Genomic DNA, 19,433 nt, shown 5'->3' with positions numbered 1-19,433 from the left:
AATATCTCTATAATACATAAGTCTGTCATCATCGTTTATTACGTACGATTTCGCCTTCCTAACCCATTTTATTTCTGATGACTCGGGATTTAGAATTGCTCCAGTTATAGCTTGTAAAAAATCATCACGCGTTTGCAACAAATGAACGTTGATAGGTTCTACCAGTGGTATATGCTGCGATGGCGTAAATGTAGAAATTGTTATGTCGATTTCTGTGTCACGAAAAACGTATTTTATCATATTTAAAATAATTAACCAGTTTAATGTTTCCAAGTCGAAGGTGATTTTGGGTATTGCTATTTTATTAATGCTATATGTACTGCAAAATATTTTTAGTAACTTTAACGTGGTGAATAAAAATTTGTATGTCGATTTTTCATAAAATTTTGACTTTGTAATTAAATAGATTATAAACCGACTATTAAAATTTAAATAAGCGATTTCACCGATTTTTTTGTTTTGTGCCTTTAATTCGTTGACGTGGTCATATCTATTTTTGAATTTAAGGCTAATCCCGCTGTTCATTTCGAAATCGTGTGAAACACAATGCACTAAGTGAAAAGTTTCATCAAAATAGTCGCTAAATAAGTCTTGATTAACCTGTTGAATACCGAAGTCAAAAATAACTCCCTGGTCATTATTATGCATAAAATCATCGTAAGTAATAGAATTGTATAATTTTTCACTAGAATTTACATTTACCATATTTAAATCTAATTCGGTATCATATTTAATTTGTGCCTATTCATCAAAACCTGTTGGGTGTCTTGATAGAAAATCCGCCGCCTTGTTAAAAATACCTTGTTTATATATTATGTTAAATTCATATCCTATTAGTTTTGTTGTTATGCGATTTAATACATGTGAATCTGATTTTAATTTTTGAAGTCCTACTAAATTTTTGTGGTCCGTCCAAACTGTAAATTGTTTACCATAAAGGTATTGTCTAAAATGAGTGCAACCAAAAAACAAAGCTGATGCCTCTAGTTCTAACGCTGAATAAATTTTTTGTGCTGGTAACAATTTTTTTGCACCGAAAGATACCGGATGAATATTACCGTCGTCATCCCTTTGCTGTAAAATAACACCTAAACCCAATAAAGACGCGTCCGTTATTAAAATAGTGTCAGCATCTTCGTTGTAATGCATTAGTACTGGTGGCGCTATTAATTTACTTTTTAATTCATTAAACGCATTTTCATGATTTTTTTCCCATTTTATGGTATCTCTTTTTGTTTTGAAATTACCTTTCGTTAACTCGGTCAGAGGAAATGTGATTTTACTAAAATTTGGGATGTACCGTCGAAAATAATTTGCCAATCCCAAAAAGCTACGTAATTGATTTATGTTAGTCGGAGAATTTACTTGTGTAATTGCTTTAAGCCCTTCGTCTGTTGGGCGGATACCTTTGTTATCAATTATATTTCCTAGAATTTTTAACTCCGTGTATCCAAATTTACATTTTGACAATTTTAATTTTAAATTAAATTGCTTAAATCTTTCCAGAGTTGATTCTAAAGAATATAAGTGATCGTCAAAAGTTTTCCCAAAACATGTGCAATCATCAATATAATTTACGTTAATTTTATAATTTAAATTTGTCATAATTGTATTCATAGCTTCCTGATATTTGCTTGGGCCATTGCAAATTCCCATCGGCATACGTTTAAATTGATATATCCCGGTTGTTGTACAAAACGCTGTTAGCTCTTTAGCTTTTTCACTTAATTTAAGTTGATGGAAACCTGACATAGCGTCCATACATGAAAAAAATTTATTTCCCGCCAGACAGTCGTAAATACTTTGAATAACCGGAAGTGGAAAAGATTCTTTAATAGTTATGTCATTTAATTTTCTATAATCTAATACCATTCTATATTGTGCTGGTGATTTTTCTTTCTGTGAACCTTGTGGTTTGCCTTTGGGTACTAAAAAAATTGGAAATGAGTATGGTCAATTATACCTGCTTTGAGCATTTCTTGTGTTTGTTCTTCGATTTCATCCCTCTCAAACTTACTCAATTTAAAATTTGGGAGATTTATTGGAATATTTTTGGTTAAAAAAATGTCTACTGGTTTAGTTCTTGAATCTCCTAAGTCCCATTTAGATTTTGAGAAAACTGACTCGTATTTTTGTAGCAAGGACAATAATTTACTTTTCTGTGTTTTGTCTAGATTTGGATTAATATCAAATTCAATTTTACTATTTTCGTCGTAATCGTCTGGTAAATTTCGATCGATCTTTTTAAATGTCGTATAAGGTTTTATATTTCTATCTTGGCAAGGAATATTTGGATTGTTTGAATTTAATAAAATGTGTTTTACTTCGCGAACTTTGGTTAATGGACAATTAGCGCGTTTCAAGTCGTTTTCATTGTTTATTACCTCGGTTTCGGGTAACTTGATTGCTTCTAACATTTTCCTTTCCCTTAGCAAAGCACGAGAAGTATGAAGAGAACGAAAATCATGCGTAAAAGTAACTTGTGTCATTTCTAGGTCGGGATTATCATATTTTTTGTCATAACATCCTGGTGTCCAATGATCATTTTCAAAAAAAACTACTAGAAATTTCCTACCTGGTTTATAAAACCCTAAACCTGCAGTTTTTTTAGAATTTTCGTAATTTGGGCATATGATTATTAAATTGAAATTATAAAAATCAGCTACTGCTGCTACGTCCTCACCGTCTAACCAAATTGGTTTTTTGTGTAAATTTAAATCAAGTAAATGGGAAATGGTTTCTGCAGTTACATAAATATTTTCGTGCGCCAGCATTACTGTCAACGCATATATTGCACAAAATCCGTCTCCCGGGACCTCAATCAACTTACTACTACATCTAACAATTTCACGTAACGTTGGCTGAATTAATATTAAATTTCTCATTTTTTCAATTTTGTTGTCATTATCCGTATCCCTATTTAATGTAGTTTCATCAACTATTTTTTCAATTTTCAATTTAATATTATCTGACGTTCTACGTTTTTGATCGAATTCCAAAACAACTAAACCTTTATCACCTGTTAAAACTATCTGTTTATTAACAAAATTTATTTTGGCTTGATATAATTCTAAAAAGTCTGTACCTAGTAAACTAGGTCCAACTAAGTTCCTAACTACCATGCATTTAATAGGGAATTTAATATTTTCGAACACAACAACTGTATTAATAATACCAAGTAGTTCTAAATCGGAAACGTTTGCCGTAATTAGCTTTACACAATCGATTGCCTTTGGAGTGATTCCTACTGGTAAATTGTCAGCATTAATTATAGACGCAGTGGCCCCTGTGTCTATTACAAAATTATGTTCTATGTTTTCAATTTTGCCTACTACCTCAAGTCTTTGACCTGGTTCGAATGCTGCCGGAAGCGAGTTCGGATTACACGTCGTTATACATTTTTGTATCGTATTGTCATTATTTTTTTGCTTTTCAACAGTTACTGAATTTTTACTTGCGAATTTGTGATGAATATTATGGTCACTCATGACTGCTACTTTTTTTTCATTGAATAAACTATCTATATTATAATCGTCTATGTCAGTGTTTTTATTAATATCAATTTCATTATGTTTATCGTTAATTTTTAAGTTTTTTAATTGTTTTGGAATTGGAAATAAGGTTTCGTCATTTTTATATTTTTTCGCTATTATTGTTTCCAACAATGTTGTACTAGAAATGGTATCGTTAGAATTTTTTTGCTGGCACAGAGGGAGTCTAACCACTCTCTCTTGCCTTAATAGTTTTTTTGATTATTATGAAAATATGTTTTATTCAAATTACGTGTATCATTATCAGGCACCTGACCGATAGTGTGCTGATTCATCACGTTATTTACGTCTACATTATTTTGATTGATACCATTTGTAGCATGCGATGGATTTTGATAATTTTGGCCTACGTTTTGTTCGTTAAAATTTGCACCTTGATTACTATTATACACATTATTTTTATAATATTGCTGACTTTTTTGGTTAGGCCTATTTTTATACCTATCATCCCACTTTGGTTGTGTATAGCCATTATTACTATTAAAATGATTTGGAGGGTTATATGTATTTTTTCGATGGAAGTGTTTATTAGGATCTATATATTGATTCGGTCTAATTTCATTATTTGTGTTGTAATTATTATTTGGATAAAAAGTATTGTTTGGGTGATAATTTAGATTATTAACATAATCGTTTGGAATAAATTAATTATTTGAACTATAGTTTTGATTACTAAAATTGTTGTTTGGATAAAATGAATTATTTAAATTCTGTTTTTGATTACAATAACTATTATTGTTATTATTGCATGGGTCGTAATTGCACATATTATTATTGAATGCATTGTTTGAATTATTTTGAAGATTGTGATATGGGCTAGGACTATTCACATGCATATTATTATTAAATTTCTTTTTCTGGTTAAAATTTCTATTACCATTGTTAATATTATTTAATTTAGATTTTAAAAATTCATTTTCTTTCCTAAGAGTGTCAATATCTACGGAACTTATATTTTGAAAATCTGTGTGCATCAATTTCGAATTTTCTATTTTCTTTAAATTAATTTCCAAGTTGTCTAAAGTGTCATTATTCATAATAGTTACAGTGTTATAATATTCTGGTGTTAGTGCCTCTAATATTATATCAATTTTCTCGGTTTCAGGAATGGTGCAATTTGTTTGACTGATTAAGTATAAAATATCTGCTAAGAACTCCGATATTGTTTCTGTCGATTTTAATTTTTTATTTCGTAATTTGTTTCTTAACATACGATTCCTAGCCGGCGATGCAAATTTTTCCTTAAATATTTGTTCTATTTCATCAAAAGTCGGATATAAGTTATTAATTGTTAATGTCTTGTATAATTTATAAGCGGAATTTTTTAAATATAATGGCAAGTAAGTTAGTTTTATTTGCTGAGACCACTCATTAGCAGTAGCTACCACATTAAAGTACTCGAAAAATTCTAAAATGCATTCATCGCCCGAACCGTTGAAAATATTAGGTACGAATTGTTGTGGTCTTGCCATTTTATTTTTCGTATTTAATTTAACTATATTATCAATTTTTGAACTAGCGTCCAATTTATTATTTTGATTTACCTCTACAGATTCAAATTTTAAATTATTCGGTTGCTCAGTATTATTAATTGGTGAAAGTGATTGGTCTATTAAGAGATTTTCTAACTGTTGGGCCACGTCTTTAGGTCCAACCGTATCGGTACCTTTATTTTCTAATTCTACCTGTAAGTCTGGTTCGCTAATATTTTTTTCACAATGATTTTTCTGGCTATTATTGAAATCTAATGATAACTTATTTTCAGTAAAGGTATGATCTGCAGTACTATCGTTATAATTATCTTTATCTTCGGTATCAAGAAGTCCAACTCTAAAAGTTTTTATTGCTGATTTCGCGAGATCCCTTAAGTGTAAGAGAGTTGACGATTCTTCACAATGTATGTTACAAAATTTTAAAAAACCGACTACTTCAGATTTATCTAACAAAAGTATCCACGATACCGTTTTCTGAGATATTATGAATTCAAATTTTTTTTCTACTGGTGTTAGTTTATTAAATTCATCTTTACTTAAACATTCGACTTCGTATAATGTGCAAAGCGTAAATTTTTTAACTAACTTAGCCGATAAAGGTATCTTTCCAAATTTTGAATTTTCAAAAAAATCTCCTAAATTATTCTCATCGATTTGTCGTAATATGCCGATCAATCCTGTTGCATTTATTTCTGAATCGAAGTGTTCATTTAAAAATAAAATATTTAATTTTGTTACTTTAGCAATCTGATTATTAGTATTTCGTTTAATATAAAATTTGACATCCATTAAGAATTATTAGGCCAATAACTTCACATAAGATTCACATGACACCCAACAATAATATCACAACACAAGGGGTGTACCTTAGAATCGAAATTTTTCTCGAGAAAAAACAAAATATAATTTCCAAAAAGAAAATCGGGATTCCAGGGACGGGCGCCTCCACCAACTGTAAATGTGTATATATTTGTCATTACTAACACTCAGCATATTAGCCGTGCTCAACGTAGGGAGTAATGTACGATGTCGATGACGATAATTGTTACATTAGTTTATCTCTTATCTGTATCTCATCGCATTTATTTTGAATACAATATTATTATAAATTTATAAATAGCATGGTCATAATAAATAATAATAATTTTCAATATATTTGTGATTTAAATGTTATAATTGTATTTACATAGAATTCTTGTATGTTCAATTTTATTTTATTTTAAAATAACTTATTATTAATTAATAATAAGTCATAAAGCCTCAACAAATTAAGAAAAAATATTTATAAGTGATAGGTAATTAACTTAGACAGTTAATTTAATGAAGAGTAAAATATTAATTTAACAAAAGCTGCTGTTTTCTTTATACTATAAGATGATTTTTATATTTATTTTTTTTTTTTTTTTGAAACAGATCAAAATAATTTTTTTTTTTATTTTACTATAATTAATAATTATTAATTGTTATTTTTAATAAAGGGATTAAATACTGATTTTTTATTTTGTATTCATCTTGCCTTCTTTACATAATATTGTGAAATAATTCATCAGGTACACTATAAATTGAATTTTAATAAAAATTTACCAATTTTACCGTAAATTTGGTAAAATTACCAAAAAAATTTTTTTACATAAAATGGATCTCTACCTATAGATAATCTCGGTGTATATTCTGCACTGAAAATCGTTGTAAATACTGAACAAACTGAGGTTAGGTATACAAAATCTAAGTATTTTAAATAATTATATAGGTAGTATTAAGGTACCTGCTTTTGCTCAAGCATAAAGTGTTGGCCGGCGTATTGTATAGGCAAAATAGGTACATTACTGCAGTGTTCAATGTAATTACTCATAATAAATTGTTACATTTTTTTTTTATTGTCGCAATTTCATTCGTCGATAGAATATTATGGTTGTGCACAAAACTAACCACATCGTACCCCGTCATAAATACTTAATTACACTTTACTTTATTTAACAAAAATAATGATATTTCAAAATTTTTTAAAAAATAAACTACATTACTTAAATGAATGTTTTTACAATTAAAATTTTTCTAAAAAACAGATGTACACATTGGCTATTTTAAATTTTTCAACAAACATTTATATCAGACTTAAATTTTAGATTTTGAGTGGAGCGAGGAAGCTAGTAATTTGACAATGGTGTTTATTTTTATTTTTTTTTTTTATATCTTGTATACAAAATTTCTATCAGATGGAGTGCTTCGATTTCAACATATAGTACCTTATATTTTAGCAAATTTGATCAAGATGGTACTTTAAAAAGGTAATTTCTTGATTTTCTCAAAAGTTATTTAATGCTTCGAGAAAAACCACCAACAAATAACAAAAAACCGCTACAAATGGGATTTCAATATCTGTTTATCACCGTAGAAATAAATAAAAAGTTATAATATTATAATAATAATTCTACTTAAAAGCTATAATAAATAATAAAAATTTAAAAAATCCAGACTGATAAACCGTCTCCAGCTCTCCGCTCAGAATCGTTTTTCTTATACAATGATATTATGACATTGAATTGACATAAGGACCTTATGGATTCAAATCGTCGTCAGTGTTATTCCAGTGAAGTCTCAATACACATTGTCCACGTTGTCCACATTGTCAACATCGCGACACAGGTCTCACCAGACGCGTCCCTTTGCCCGTTGAAGCAGGTCATCTTATTCTATCGTGTTTAATATTATATACTCATTTCACCTAAAATCACTGCCTTCCCATACCACGTATTTTCTCCCAACTACAGTCACCCCTGGTGTATAGTTTATACTACTACATAGGCACTAGATTTCTAGTTCAAACTTTCCGCGTTCTGAATTGTACATTCTACCGGTCCGTACAAATTGTCCGCGATTTGAATTTTAAAAATTCGACCGTATAATGTGACTTAGAATGCTAGAACTATGTATTTTTATAATTAACTTTGTGTCCAACTTTTGTGTTTTTTTTTATTGTGTCCGTGAGATTCACAGCAGTATCATGTGGACAATTTACCTGCGGTATAGATCACAGAACCCGTGAGGTTTGTATGTTAGTGTATAATTTAACTCTGAAATATCAAAGTATATCAGGTTTGTCGTTTTTACTTAACTCAACCTACGGTGGATTAATAAAATCAATTAATACAAAATCCTAACCTAACCGTACTTAAATCTGATGTATAAAAAGAAAGGTGGGCAAATGGATGTCGCTTTGCTGTACAGTAAGTTACAAGTGGGTAACTGTAGAATGGATGGTATTAAATTTGAATTCACTAATAATAAGATCATTGCATACGAACAACGATTTTGAGCGGAGACGGTTTGTCAGTGTTGATGTTTCATATCATATTTATATTTTTATTATTTATAAGTTTTTAATAATACAGTAGCCAGTAAATTAAATTGATGTGATATGCATTGATGTTCTTGACGAGGAATTCAAATCAGTTTTCAGAATTCTTATCGCTTCAATAGATCAATTAGCATGTTTGGCAAATGAACACGTCTGAAATACTATATCGCACGTGTATTAGACAAAACCAGAAAATCACGGTATCGAATCCCCTTAATAAACAAAGGAGTTATCAATTATTATAAATAATGGCCTGTTACGTAGACTTGGCAACATGGCAACATGACAAGCATTCTGGGTTTCCACAATCACTACTAATTTGATCCTCCCTGACTCCCCAGCGTGTCTGACGGCCGACGGTTATTCTTATAATGCTTGGGTTTCCCCCACCCGTACAGCAACAAAAACAACGACCCCGGTGACAATGGGCGTTGTGCGCAGTGAATGCATTCCACGGCTGCCGGCTACTATAAGGACGAACCGACCGACATTTTAAGTGAAGCCGCGTAAAAGTCGGAACGCTGCCCAATGTTTGTGTACCGATGTATTGTCGCATATTCAAGATGCTAGCCATTTAAATAGTAAATAATAATAGTAGGTAGTATATGTAGGTTCTATCCCAGTTTTTACAATTACAGGGAGATTTAAAAACGGTTATCCACGACTTTCCCCCTTGAACGATCAGATTTGTGGGTGCTTACTACCCCAGTTTTTTACTGTTCCAGGGTGATTTAAAAACGGTTATCCACGACTTTCCCCCTTGGATGAACAGATTTTTGGCTGCTTTCTATCCCAGTTTACACTATTTAATTTTTCCAATTTAAATTTTACCCAAAAAAAAAAAAGATATTTACTCAGTTTCACAACAAGTGATTATTATTATTTTTTGCCCATACAAATATATTTACTGTTTCCAGTTTTTTACTGTTCCAGGGAGATTTAAAAACGGATATCCACGACTTTTCCACTTGGACGATCAGATTTGTGGGTGCTTACTATCCCAGTTTTTACAATTACAGGGAGATTTAAAAACGTGTATCCACAACTTTCCCGCTTGGTCGATCAGATTTTTGGCTGCTTTCTATCCCAGTTTATACTGCTTAATTTTTTCAATTCAAATTTTACTCAGTTTCACAACAAGTGATTATTATTATTTTTTGGCCCATACAAATATATTTACTGTTTCCATTTTTATCTTACTTTTTAATTTTTTCATTATTTTAACTTATATACAAAAATAGTAATTAAATAACTTGTAGACTCATGGCCTAGTGGGCTAAGGCGTTGAGTGTAGAGTTTGATAAATTTAAATTTAGGGTAAGTATGTATGTTAATACTACACCCAGTGTCATAGTCCACTATACCATGGGTCTACATTTTTTTTGTTTTTTTTTTTCATGTTTTTATTCATAAACTGTAATTTTTAATTTTATAATATATTATGTTTCAATTTTCGGGTTATTAGATTTTGTAATAACTGTTTATAATATGTTATATAATAACGCACAACTTAATCTGTATCAGTTTATTAGTAACCGTTGAATTGTGCGTAACAATGGACTTATTAAAAGAAATTGAAAGAGACATTTCAGAAATGGGTATAATTCATCCATCACATTTTTGTTACAAGGAATTAGCTGAATTGTATACATTATTATCAAAATTAAAAAGCCACGCTATTAAATGTGGAACAGAAAAAAACAATAATCATTTTACTTTATGTGCGTGGTCAAATCAAAATTGTGATTGCGGACCTGATACATGTTTGTGCATTGTTATCAATTATCTGTTTACCGATTTGAAAAAAATATTGATCAATAAACAAAAATCATTAGTTAAATAATCACTTTTTAACTTTCATAATGTGATCAAACTGTTATCCAACACACTATATTTGACTTTTTTTTGATTTTATTTTAGTTGTGTTTTTACAGTGTAGTAGTGTTGACTATGCTGCATTTTATTTATTTGTTAAGGTACTAATAATTTAATTAAAATTGGAACATATATTTCAATCGATAAAAATCAATCAATAGGTACGTCAACTCTGCCAAACATTGAAGGCACATAGAAGATTCACTATACTGAAATCCAAACCAAAATATTATCATCTTGAATTCAATAATTAAATCAATACTGCACACATCATGGACGCCGTAGTAGTCAAATCAATATTCAGCATACATCAACAGAATAAAAAAAACATTTATATTGGATACCTAGTTGATCAACCTTTATCTGTTATTATTTTATTCATGTGTAACGTAACTAAACGATATCTAATACTAAATGTATTTCAATGGAATAAGTTTATATCTGATGATAGTTTTAATATAATTGTTTGTTCTTTATCCACTGTTCAACATTCAAAACGATTACATTTAGATAATAATTTTTATTATAAAATATGTGCAAAATCTGAATCAGTTAATTTACATCATAATAATAACAGAATCACATTATCCAGTGATAATTTAAATCGATTGAAATTATTGGAAACATGTATAAATGCAAATATCATAGAGTTATCAAATAAATTAGTGGCGTATCAGACTGTTTTCAATAATGCATGTATAATTATCAAGTATGATATTTTATATTTATCACCTGATTGTATTAGAAGTGATTTTATCAGTACATATATTAAAGATTATAATTTCAAAATGAATGACCTGAAGGATGAAGAAAAGTCATTTTTACTTGAATTACAACAAATCCATCACGAAACGTTTGCAGACATTATACTAAAGCCTGATATAACCAGCCAATAAACCAAAATAATCATGATATACGACAAGCTTACTATTTAATAATTAGATTATACCTTCATAATAAACATTATTTATTTTGTCAAATGCATACCTTTATTTAATAATAAATGATAATAATATAATTAATATATTATATATTATAAATAATCTTAAATGTTAACTGGTTAAAATAAACCAAAATATTTTCCATAATATAATCATATTGTATAAATTTTTGAATCAAATGTAAGCTTTCTAAAATAAAATTGAATACAAATATTTTAACCGTTTGGTAATAAATAAAAAATACACAAATATTAATGACGGGTTTCATTTAGTGAAACTATAATAATATAAACATATAGTTATTATTTATAAGATTCAATTTTTTTGTTGTTGTTACACATAAATTTATCCATTAATAAATCTTGCAAATTATTAAATGCCGATATTATTGTATTGTCAGCTTTATCTTTTTCGTTCAGCATAGTTTTTGCGTTGAACGTTGAGGTTTTCCATCTATTAAAACAAATTAATGATTGTATATTATAAATGCATATATTTTCATATTATCATAAATATTTTATCAAATAAACTAGATGACACAATTGTTGAGCAGTTAAATATTTTACATACTGTGTGAATATTATTAGTATCAACGACGAAACATCATCATACCTATATTCACAAAATTGCTTGGTTGTAAGCATCGTGCCTATTTAGGTTATAAAATAGTACTATGGCATGATATGTTTCCCCAATAATTTACAAATATTGTACTTAATTTTTTTTTTTTCTTATTCATTTTAATGATACCTAGTGTAAATCTTAATATACTCTGTTTATACAAAATATTAATAGTTACCTGTCTTTTGACTCTACTTTTTCCATGTCCGATGTTTTGTATTTTTGAATAACCAAATAATCACTTGCTGTTTTGATTTCGGGTATTTTGATACAAAAATTTCCACCATCTGATTTTTTTACGCGTATGCAGTTTTCATTAACCATAGTTGTTAAACCATTATATTCTTGTTCCAGTTTTAATAAATGCGACTGAAACTAAAATCAATATTAAATTGATAAATATATTATTATTAAAATATGGAATATTTTACTTTCTGTTTTTTTGGTTTAGGTTTTATAACGGTTTCAGGTTTTTTAGAATTCTGCATTTGCTCATTTTTCCGATGATTATAAAGTTCCTAAATTTATATACCCATGTTTTTAACATATTGATGTGTAATGTAAGGAAATTAAGAAAAAAGTTTATGATATAATAATAATAATAATAATACCGGTGCACATACATCAATTTCTTCATCATCTGAATTTTGATCGCTTGTGTTGACCATTATTAATTTCTGTTTTTTTGGTTTAGCTTTCATAGTGATTTTGGGTTTTTTAGAATTCTGCATTTGCACATTTTTTCGATATGAATAATGATCCTAAATTTAAATGATTATGTTTTAAACTTATTGTTAATAAATGGTGTTCAATTAAAGTATATTAATAATATATTATAATTATTATAATAATGTACTTACATTGATTTCTTCATCGGCCGAATTTTGTACACTCATGTCGGACATTATTACTATGCACTCGTATTGCTTAAAATTAACTGATGAAATTCACATTAGGTCTCTTTATTTTATATAAATTAATATCTATGATATATAGTAATAGTCATGTCAATGCCTGTTACACATGGTGTTGGTAATAAATAAAAACTGATATACACATTGTTTTTAACGATAAACAGAGAAATTAAAAGATATTTGGCATTGACTAATGTGTGGAAAAGCAGATTATAAACTGTATGCCCAAAATCGTTTGATATATCCATCACTTATTCGCACTGCACTATTTTTATTTTTAGTATTTTGTACATCAATGATTATAATTAAAATTTGATCGCATTTTATGTTTACATTAAGATATAAGGTGCCGTGTTGGTAATAAATAAAAACTGATATACACATTGTTTTTAACGATTAACAGAGGAATTAAAAGATATTTGACATTGGCTAATGTGTGGAAAAGCAGATTATAAACTGTATGCCAAAAATCGTTTGATATATCCATCACTTATTCGCACTGCACTATTTTTTATTTTTAGTATTTTGTACATCAATGATTATAATTTAAATTTGATCGCATTTCATGTTTACATTAACATATAAGGTGCTAATAATAAAAATAGTGCCGTGCGAATAAGTGATGGATATATCAAACGATTTTTGGCATACAGTTTATAATCTGCTTTTCCATGTTACTTAAATAGTGGGGTTCATTAGATCAATAATAATAATACTCAACAAGCTGGTATGCAAGAACGCCGCATGCAGCGAGCAGAATATTTCATTGTAAGTTAATTAATTATAACATTTTAATTTTTAAAATATAATCATTTTATTCATTTTTAGCAAAGATATGATACCTGACGACAACCTCGATAATGTAATTAGTCATATACCACCGATCACAATACAACATATTGCAAAATATCCATTTACTCACAGTGAACGTGAAGTTTATGAATATTTTCGCCAGTTGCATTCAGCTTTTGTCGTGAGGGAAGTTCGATATTCATTTGATGATAATATTATCGATATATTTTGCTCATTCGAATGTGCCAATTATATCAATCAGGCGTATTTTGAGTCGAATCTTGTAAATTTAAGTTTAAAAGCGTACCATGTTATGTTTAAGGATATAAATGTGCTACAAATGTATTGTCAAAGACGAAGGTGTTTGGCATGCCAAAAATACGTCACTGTCTGTGACAATCGCAATTTATATGCTGAACCCGAAGAGGATTATGTAATACAAGTATTTCCAATAACCAATTGCACCGTCAATCTACTTCAATCAACAGTTCATACATAACTACATAAGTGATATTTTATTTTAATACGTTATTATATATTTTATTTTAATGCGGTTTTGAATTAATTGTTAAAAATGCCAAAATTTAACCGCATTAAAAAAATTAATCGATTAAACATCACTGGACAAAAATTAGTAGAAATTGAGAAATTTAAAAATAATCGCTCAAAAACTTTTTATTATAAAAACAACGAAAACCTTATTGACTTATTGTCATTTTTAAATTCTACTTCTTCTTCATTAAAATCAAAACTAAAAGAATTATGTTCTTCATCCACATATAAATTTAATTTATTTGTAGACTTAGTATATGAAAATTTAATTACGGGAGAAGTTCGGGATGTTGCATTTAAAACAACAAATGTTTTATGTTATTTTACTTCAAATTTTTCTACCCTTTTTAAAAACATGTTCGATAAATTATTAAATGAACAAGAGTCATTTCTGTTGAAGGGTTCTTCTTGGAGACAAATTAGTTTAGATGGTCTCCAATTAAGAACAAATAAAGTAAATTTACTAGGGGGTTCCTCATTTATAAAATTACCCCAATCAATTTATAATAAAAAAGCAATAATAAACGTAATGAATTATGACAATAGATGTTTTAAATATGCAATTTTATCAAAATTTAATGAAAAAAAAAATAAAAATATTTTTAGTATTAAATATTTTAATTTTTTGGAAAAAAAAAGTGGTCTTAATTTTAATTGTATTGATTACCCTACACCAATCAATCAAATAAAAAAATTTGAAAAAATTAATAACATATCCGTTAATGTTTATAGTTGTGATGATAAAAATCAAATTTACCCACTTCATATAAATAATAACGAAAAATCCGATCATTATGATTTGTTTTTTTTCTCAAATGAACCAACAACACATTATTGTTACATAGCTAATTTCTCACGACTGATTAGATCACAAAGAACAAAACATGAAAGTAAAATAATTATTTGCAAGCGATGTTTTACGACTTTTAATGTTAAACCAAATAAAAACAAGGCATGGGGGCAGCATGGTCTCGATAGGCATAAAGTAATCTGCCAAAAACATAAACTTTGTAAGCCTGTAATGATTGATCCACATGATGACAAATTTATATATTTTAATAAATATAATCGGGCTGACCGAATTCCTATTGTAATTTATGCCGATTTTGAATGCTTTTTAAAACCCACTAATAATATCATAACGGTCAATACTAAAAACACGCATTATCATAAGCCCATGAGTTATGGGCTATATGTTAAAATTGATTACAACATCGTCCCAAAAAAATTAGTAAAACAATTTAAAATTCCTAAAAATCCAATAATTTATAGAGGCAAAAATGCATCAAAGCATTTTATGTTAACTATAATTGATATTTCTACCAAAATTTATTATCTATATAATACTAATAAATCAATGCATAAATTAACAAAAAAGGAAGAAGGTCAATATATTAATTCGAAAAAATGTGAACTATGTTTGAGATCATTTAATAATGAAACCGTATTTAAAGTTAGAGACCACTCACATCTTACAGGGAAATATTTAAGGGCTTTATGCTTAAATTGTAATTTTTCGGCACAAAACCCATCATTTGTACCAGTATATTTCCATAATTTATCGTATGACGGTCATTTTATTGTACGCACCTTAGGCTGTAATGATAATGACATACGCATTATTCCAAACTCGGGTGAAAAATATTTGACCTTTAGTAAGCAAATTTTTGATAAATTTTATGTAAAATTTGTAGACACTTTTATGTTCATGTCAGAATCACTCTCTAATTTAGCTACTAATTTAGCCGAAGATAAAACAAGATTCCGTGAAATTAACCATCATTTTCCTTTAGAAAACATTGATTTAGTTATTCGGAAAGGTGTATTTCCATATGAGTATGTAGACTGCAACTCAAAACTTAAAGATACCCCATTACCACCTAGAATTAAATTTTATAATTCGTTAACAGATGATCATATTTCAAAAAAAGATTACATGCATGCATGCAATGTTTGGGAGAAATTTAATATAAAAACATTAGGTGAATATAGTGATTTATATTTATTAACGGACATATTGATTCTGGCTGATGTATTTGAAAATTTTAGAGATATTTGTTTGAAAACTTTTAATTTAGACGCCTCTTATTATTTGACAGCACCTGGTTTTGCGTTTGACGCAATGTTAAGTTTTACTGGAGTTAAACTTGAGAGATTAACAGATTATTTGATGTTACTCATGATGGAGAATGGAATAAGAGGGGGGGTATGCCAATCTGTAAGACGCTATGCCAGAGCTAATCTACCAGATGTTGATGGGATTAATTATAACAAAAAAAAACCACACATTTATTTGGCATATTTTGATTGTGTAAATTTATACGGCAAATCAATGCTTGCAAGTTTACCATACAAAAATTTTGAATGGTATAATGATTTGACATTAGACGTTACTACTATAGATGACGATGCACCTATTGGTTATATACTGGAAGTGGATGTGGATTACCCCGAAAAATTACATGATATTCATAGCGATTTACCTTTTTTGCCACACAATAGTTGTCCACCTAATTCTAAGATTATTAAACTGCTGACAACTTTAAATAATAAATCAAATTATGTCGTTCATTATAGATTGTTAAAGCAGGCAATTCACAACGGATTAAAAGTTGTAAAAGTTCATAAAATAATTAAGTTTGATCAATCAAAATGGTTAGCCCCTTATGTTGATAAATGCACTAGTATGAGGGTCTTGGCAAAAAACAAGTTTGAATATGAATTTTGGAAATTACTCGTGAATAGTGTCTATGGGAAATGTATGGAGAATCCGCGTAAAAGATTGGATATAAAGTTGGTATCAGATGATCGAAAAGCTCATAGGCTAATGAGAAAACCTAATTTCATAGATAGAACTATATATAGCAATGAGTTAATGTCTTTACATTTTCAAAAAGAAAAGATTAAATTTGATAAACCAATCTACGTGGGATTTTCTATTTTAGATATATCGAAAACCTATATTTATAATTTCCATTATGACGTAATGAAAAATAAATACGGAAAAAAAATATCACTATTATACACTGATACCGATTCATTAATATATCGTATTAAAACAAATAATTATTTTAATGATTTAAAATTTGATTTATTGAGTCATTTTGATACTTCTAATTTTCCAATTAGTCACTTTTGTTACAGTGATAAACATAAGAACACCCCAGGATATTTTAAAGACGAATTGAAGAGTGAAATTATGACGCAATTTGTAACGCTAAGACCCAAATTATATGCTTATACAGTAAGTGGTATTGAATACAAAAAGGCAAAAGGTGTAAAAAAGTATGTTAGAGACAAGTATATGACGGTCAATCATTATTTAGATATTTTATCAAAGTTCAGTATACAAAATTCCTCACATTTGGATGCACAAAATGGTGAATCTAGTCAAATTAATGCATACTGTGATATTAACTCAATACAGGCAACAAAACATAATGTTTATTCCAAAACAACCAGAAAAATAGTATTGAGTGCAAATGACGATAAACGTGTCATATTAAAAGGTGGTATTTGCACTTTACCATACGGACATTATAAATTAAACTAATCAAAAATAATTATGAATATGTTTTATTACAAACGTATTTTATAAATAGTAAATCATTTAACTAATTAGCTATTCGACAAATCGTTATCGATGATAAAATTAATTAAGGGAGCTATAGTAACCTAATCATGAAGCAAATTGTTTAATTTTTATATTATAATATATTAATGTACAAAATATAACAATAATCATTGTTTTTCAAATTTAATATTTCTAAAAGTGTTATAATATTTAATTCATTGAACATTTTATAAATTGTAAAAATGGAAAATGTATGTTATTTAATTTGGTTACAAACTTTTTGTTAAAACTATGTATATATTTTAATATTCTAACATTGATCATTAACTTTTATGTATGATTCATTTCTATTTATTTTTTATTATTAAATAATAATATACATAATTGTATTGTGATTGACTTTGGTCGAGATTCATTATGTTAAATTGTAAGTAATATGATTTATGATACTGTAATTATTTAATAATAAATTAAAAAATTGTAATATGCCGGTTCTATGAAGATGATGAAGCAAAATGTATATAATTTTACTTTTTATTGATCCTATTATATTAAATATAGAAGTCTATTTATGTTTATATACTTTAGTTATATTGATTTATTTAAAATATGTTATAATTGGTAAATATTATTATACTTTTGTTAATATCGTTATTCTATATTGTAATTGAACATTGGCCTTGTAAATATTAAATAAAATTAAATAAATAATATATAGAATAATGATGCATTTTATACTTGATCATTCAATTTTGAAATTTAGTGTTATAACTTATAAAATTATGTTTTTAATTTTTTTGAATCTTGTATAACTAAATCATTTGAAACAATATTGTACTTAACCAATTGTGTAATTTTTATATAAACCTGATCGCTTATTATCCCGTGCTAGTAGTATACATCTGTATGTTTACAGTTCATTGACGTGTTGTAACGTAATGATTAAGACTTAATCTGGATATCCCTCCGGGGGGTCACCGATTTACTGAGACACACATTACTGAGATTACACACATGTTGTAAACCTATTTATTCATTACACAAAATTATTTAGTGTATATACATCAAATGTTTACACTATAGTCAAAATTATTTTTTATCAAACCTTACTATAAAACTGAAATAATATTTAATGAAAATATTACAAATTAATAAATAATAGTTTAATATAAATAATAGTTTATAATTCTTAATTATATTTACACAAGTTTTCTTACTTCTCTAGTAAAAGGTACATATTCTACAATTCTATCATGAATTAATAAACAGTAAGCAGTCACACCTGCTAGTGATTCTGAAGCTTCAATTTCCAATTGAACATCTACTGCTGAAGCAGTGGCTGAATCGTTCTGTTTCGAAGTATCGATGACTATAATTGGTGCGTTTGTCAGAAAAGTAGAAGGACTCAATATGGGGTTACGAATACTTTTTTCATAGTACGATTCTTGAAACGATGTATACATATTATATAATAAGGTGAAATTATTTTTAGTAAAATCTAAATTCAAATTATTGTACGGATAAGCTATCGAGTTCAGAAACACTTTAACGTTTGTTAAATTACAATGGTCAAATATACTACAATCTTTTGTTATCAAATTTTTGCGTCCTTTTTGTAATCCAATTATGATAAATCGGGGTTTTTCTAATTTTGATGCAGTTTTCAAATTCCATACAACTTTTTTAGTGGTACCAAGTTCAGGATATTCAAAAGTTTCAAAAGATCTAAAAGGGATAAATAGGCTTTTTTCTTTTTCTATAA

At 28.1% G+C, this 19,433-nt stretch overlaps 2 protein-coding genes across 5 annotated transcripts; one reads left to right on the top strand and one right to left on the bottom strand.

Annotated features, from left to right (window-relative positions):
- Positions 1–11,296: 11,296 nt before the first annotated feature.
- LOC132935812 (uncharacterized) lies at positions 11,297–13,184 on the bottom strand. 4 transcript variants are annotated; one of them, XM_061002433.1, is made up of 5 exons: positions 12,700–13,184; positions 12,451–12,600; positions 12,271–12,357; positions 12,018–12,214; positions 11,299–11,671 (listed from the first exon to the last, which is right to left on the bottom strand). In XM_061002433.1, exons 1-5 carry the CDS (start codon positions 12,742–12,744, stop codon positions 11,521–11,523), a joined length of 630 nt encoding a protein of 209 aa, XP_060858416.1. In that variant the 5' UTR covers positions 12,745–13,184; the 3' UTR covers positions 11,299–11,520. The 4 variants fall into 4 exon arrangements, with proteins under 4 accessions (XP_060858419.1, XP_060858416.1, XP_060858420.1 ...); XM_061002435.1 differs by having other exon boundaries at positions 11,303–11,671; positions 12,463–12,600; positions 12,700–13,182; XM_061002436.1 differs by lacking the exon at positions 12,271–12,357 and having other exon boundaries at positions 11,297–11,671.
- Positions 13,185–15,978: 2,794 nt separating this feature from the next.
- On the top strand, positions 15,979–18,345 carry LOC132937147 (uncharacterized). Its single transcript, XM_061003980.1, has 2 exons — positions 15,979–17,341; positions 17,424–18,345. Exons 1-2 carry the CDS (start codon positions 16,034–16,036, stop codon positions 17,565–17,567), a joined length of 1,452 nt encoding a protein of 483 aa, XP_060859963.1. The 5' UTR covers positions 15,979–16,033; the 3' UTR covers positions 17,568–18,345.
- The last annotated feature ends 1,088 nt before the right edge of the window (positions 18,346–19,433 follow it).

The sequence above is a fragment of the Metopolophium dirhodum genome, chromosome 1, assembly GCF_019925205.1.
Source record: "Metopolophium dirhodum isolate CAU chromosome 1, ASM1992520v1, whole genome shotgun sequence".
Classification (NCBI taxonomy): Eukaryota; Metazoa; Arthropoda; class Insecta; order Hemiptera; family Aphididae; genus Metopolophium; species Metopolophium dirhodum.
This window is presented reverse-complemented; position numbering and strand designations above follow the sequence as displayed.

Excerpts from the sequence above, each read along its gene's own strand:
- LOC132935812 (XM_061002433.1), bottom strand. The coding sequence starts at position 12,744 with ATGTCCGACATGAGTGTACAAAATTCGGCCGATGAAGAAATCAAT. Across the intron at positions 12,601-12,699 it reads CGGCCGATGAAGAAATCAAT|GATCATTATTCATATCGAAA; the intron begins GTAAGTACATTA and ends ATTTAAATTTAG. Across the intron at positions 12,215-12,270 it reads CTAAACCAAAAAAACAGAAA|TTTCAGTCGCATTTATTAAA; the intron begins GTAAAATATTCC and ends TATTGATTTTAG.
- LOC132937147 (XM_061003980.1), top strand. The coding sequence starts at position 16,034 with ATGCATGCATGCAATGTTTGGGAGAAATTTAATATAAAAACATTAGGT. Across the intron at positions 17,342-17,423 it reads CCAAATTATATGCTTATACA|ATATTTTATCAAAGTTCAGT; the intron begins GTAAGTGGTATT and ends ATCATTATTTAG.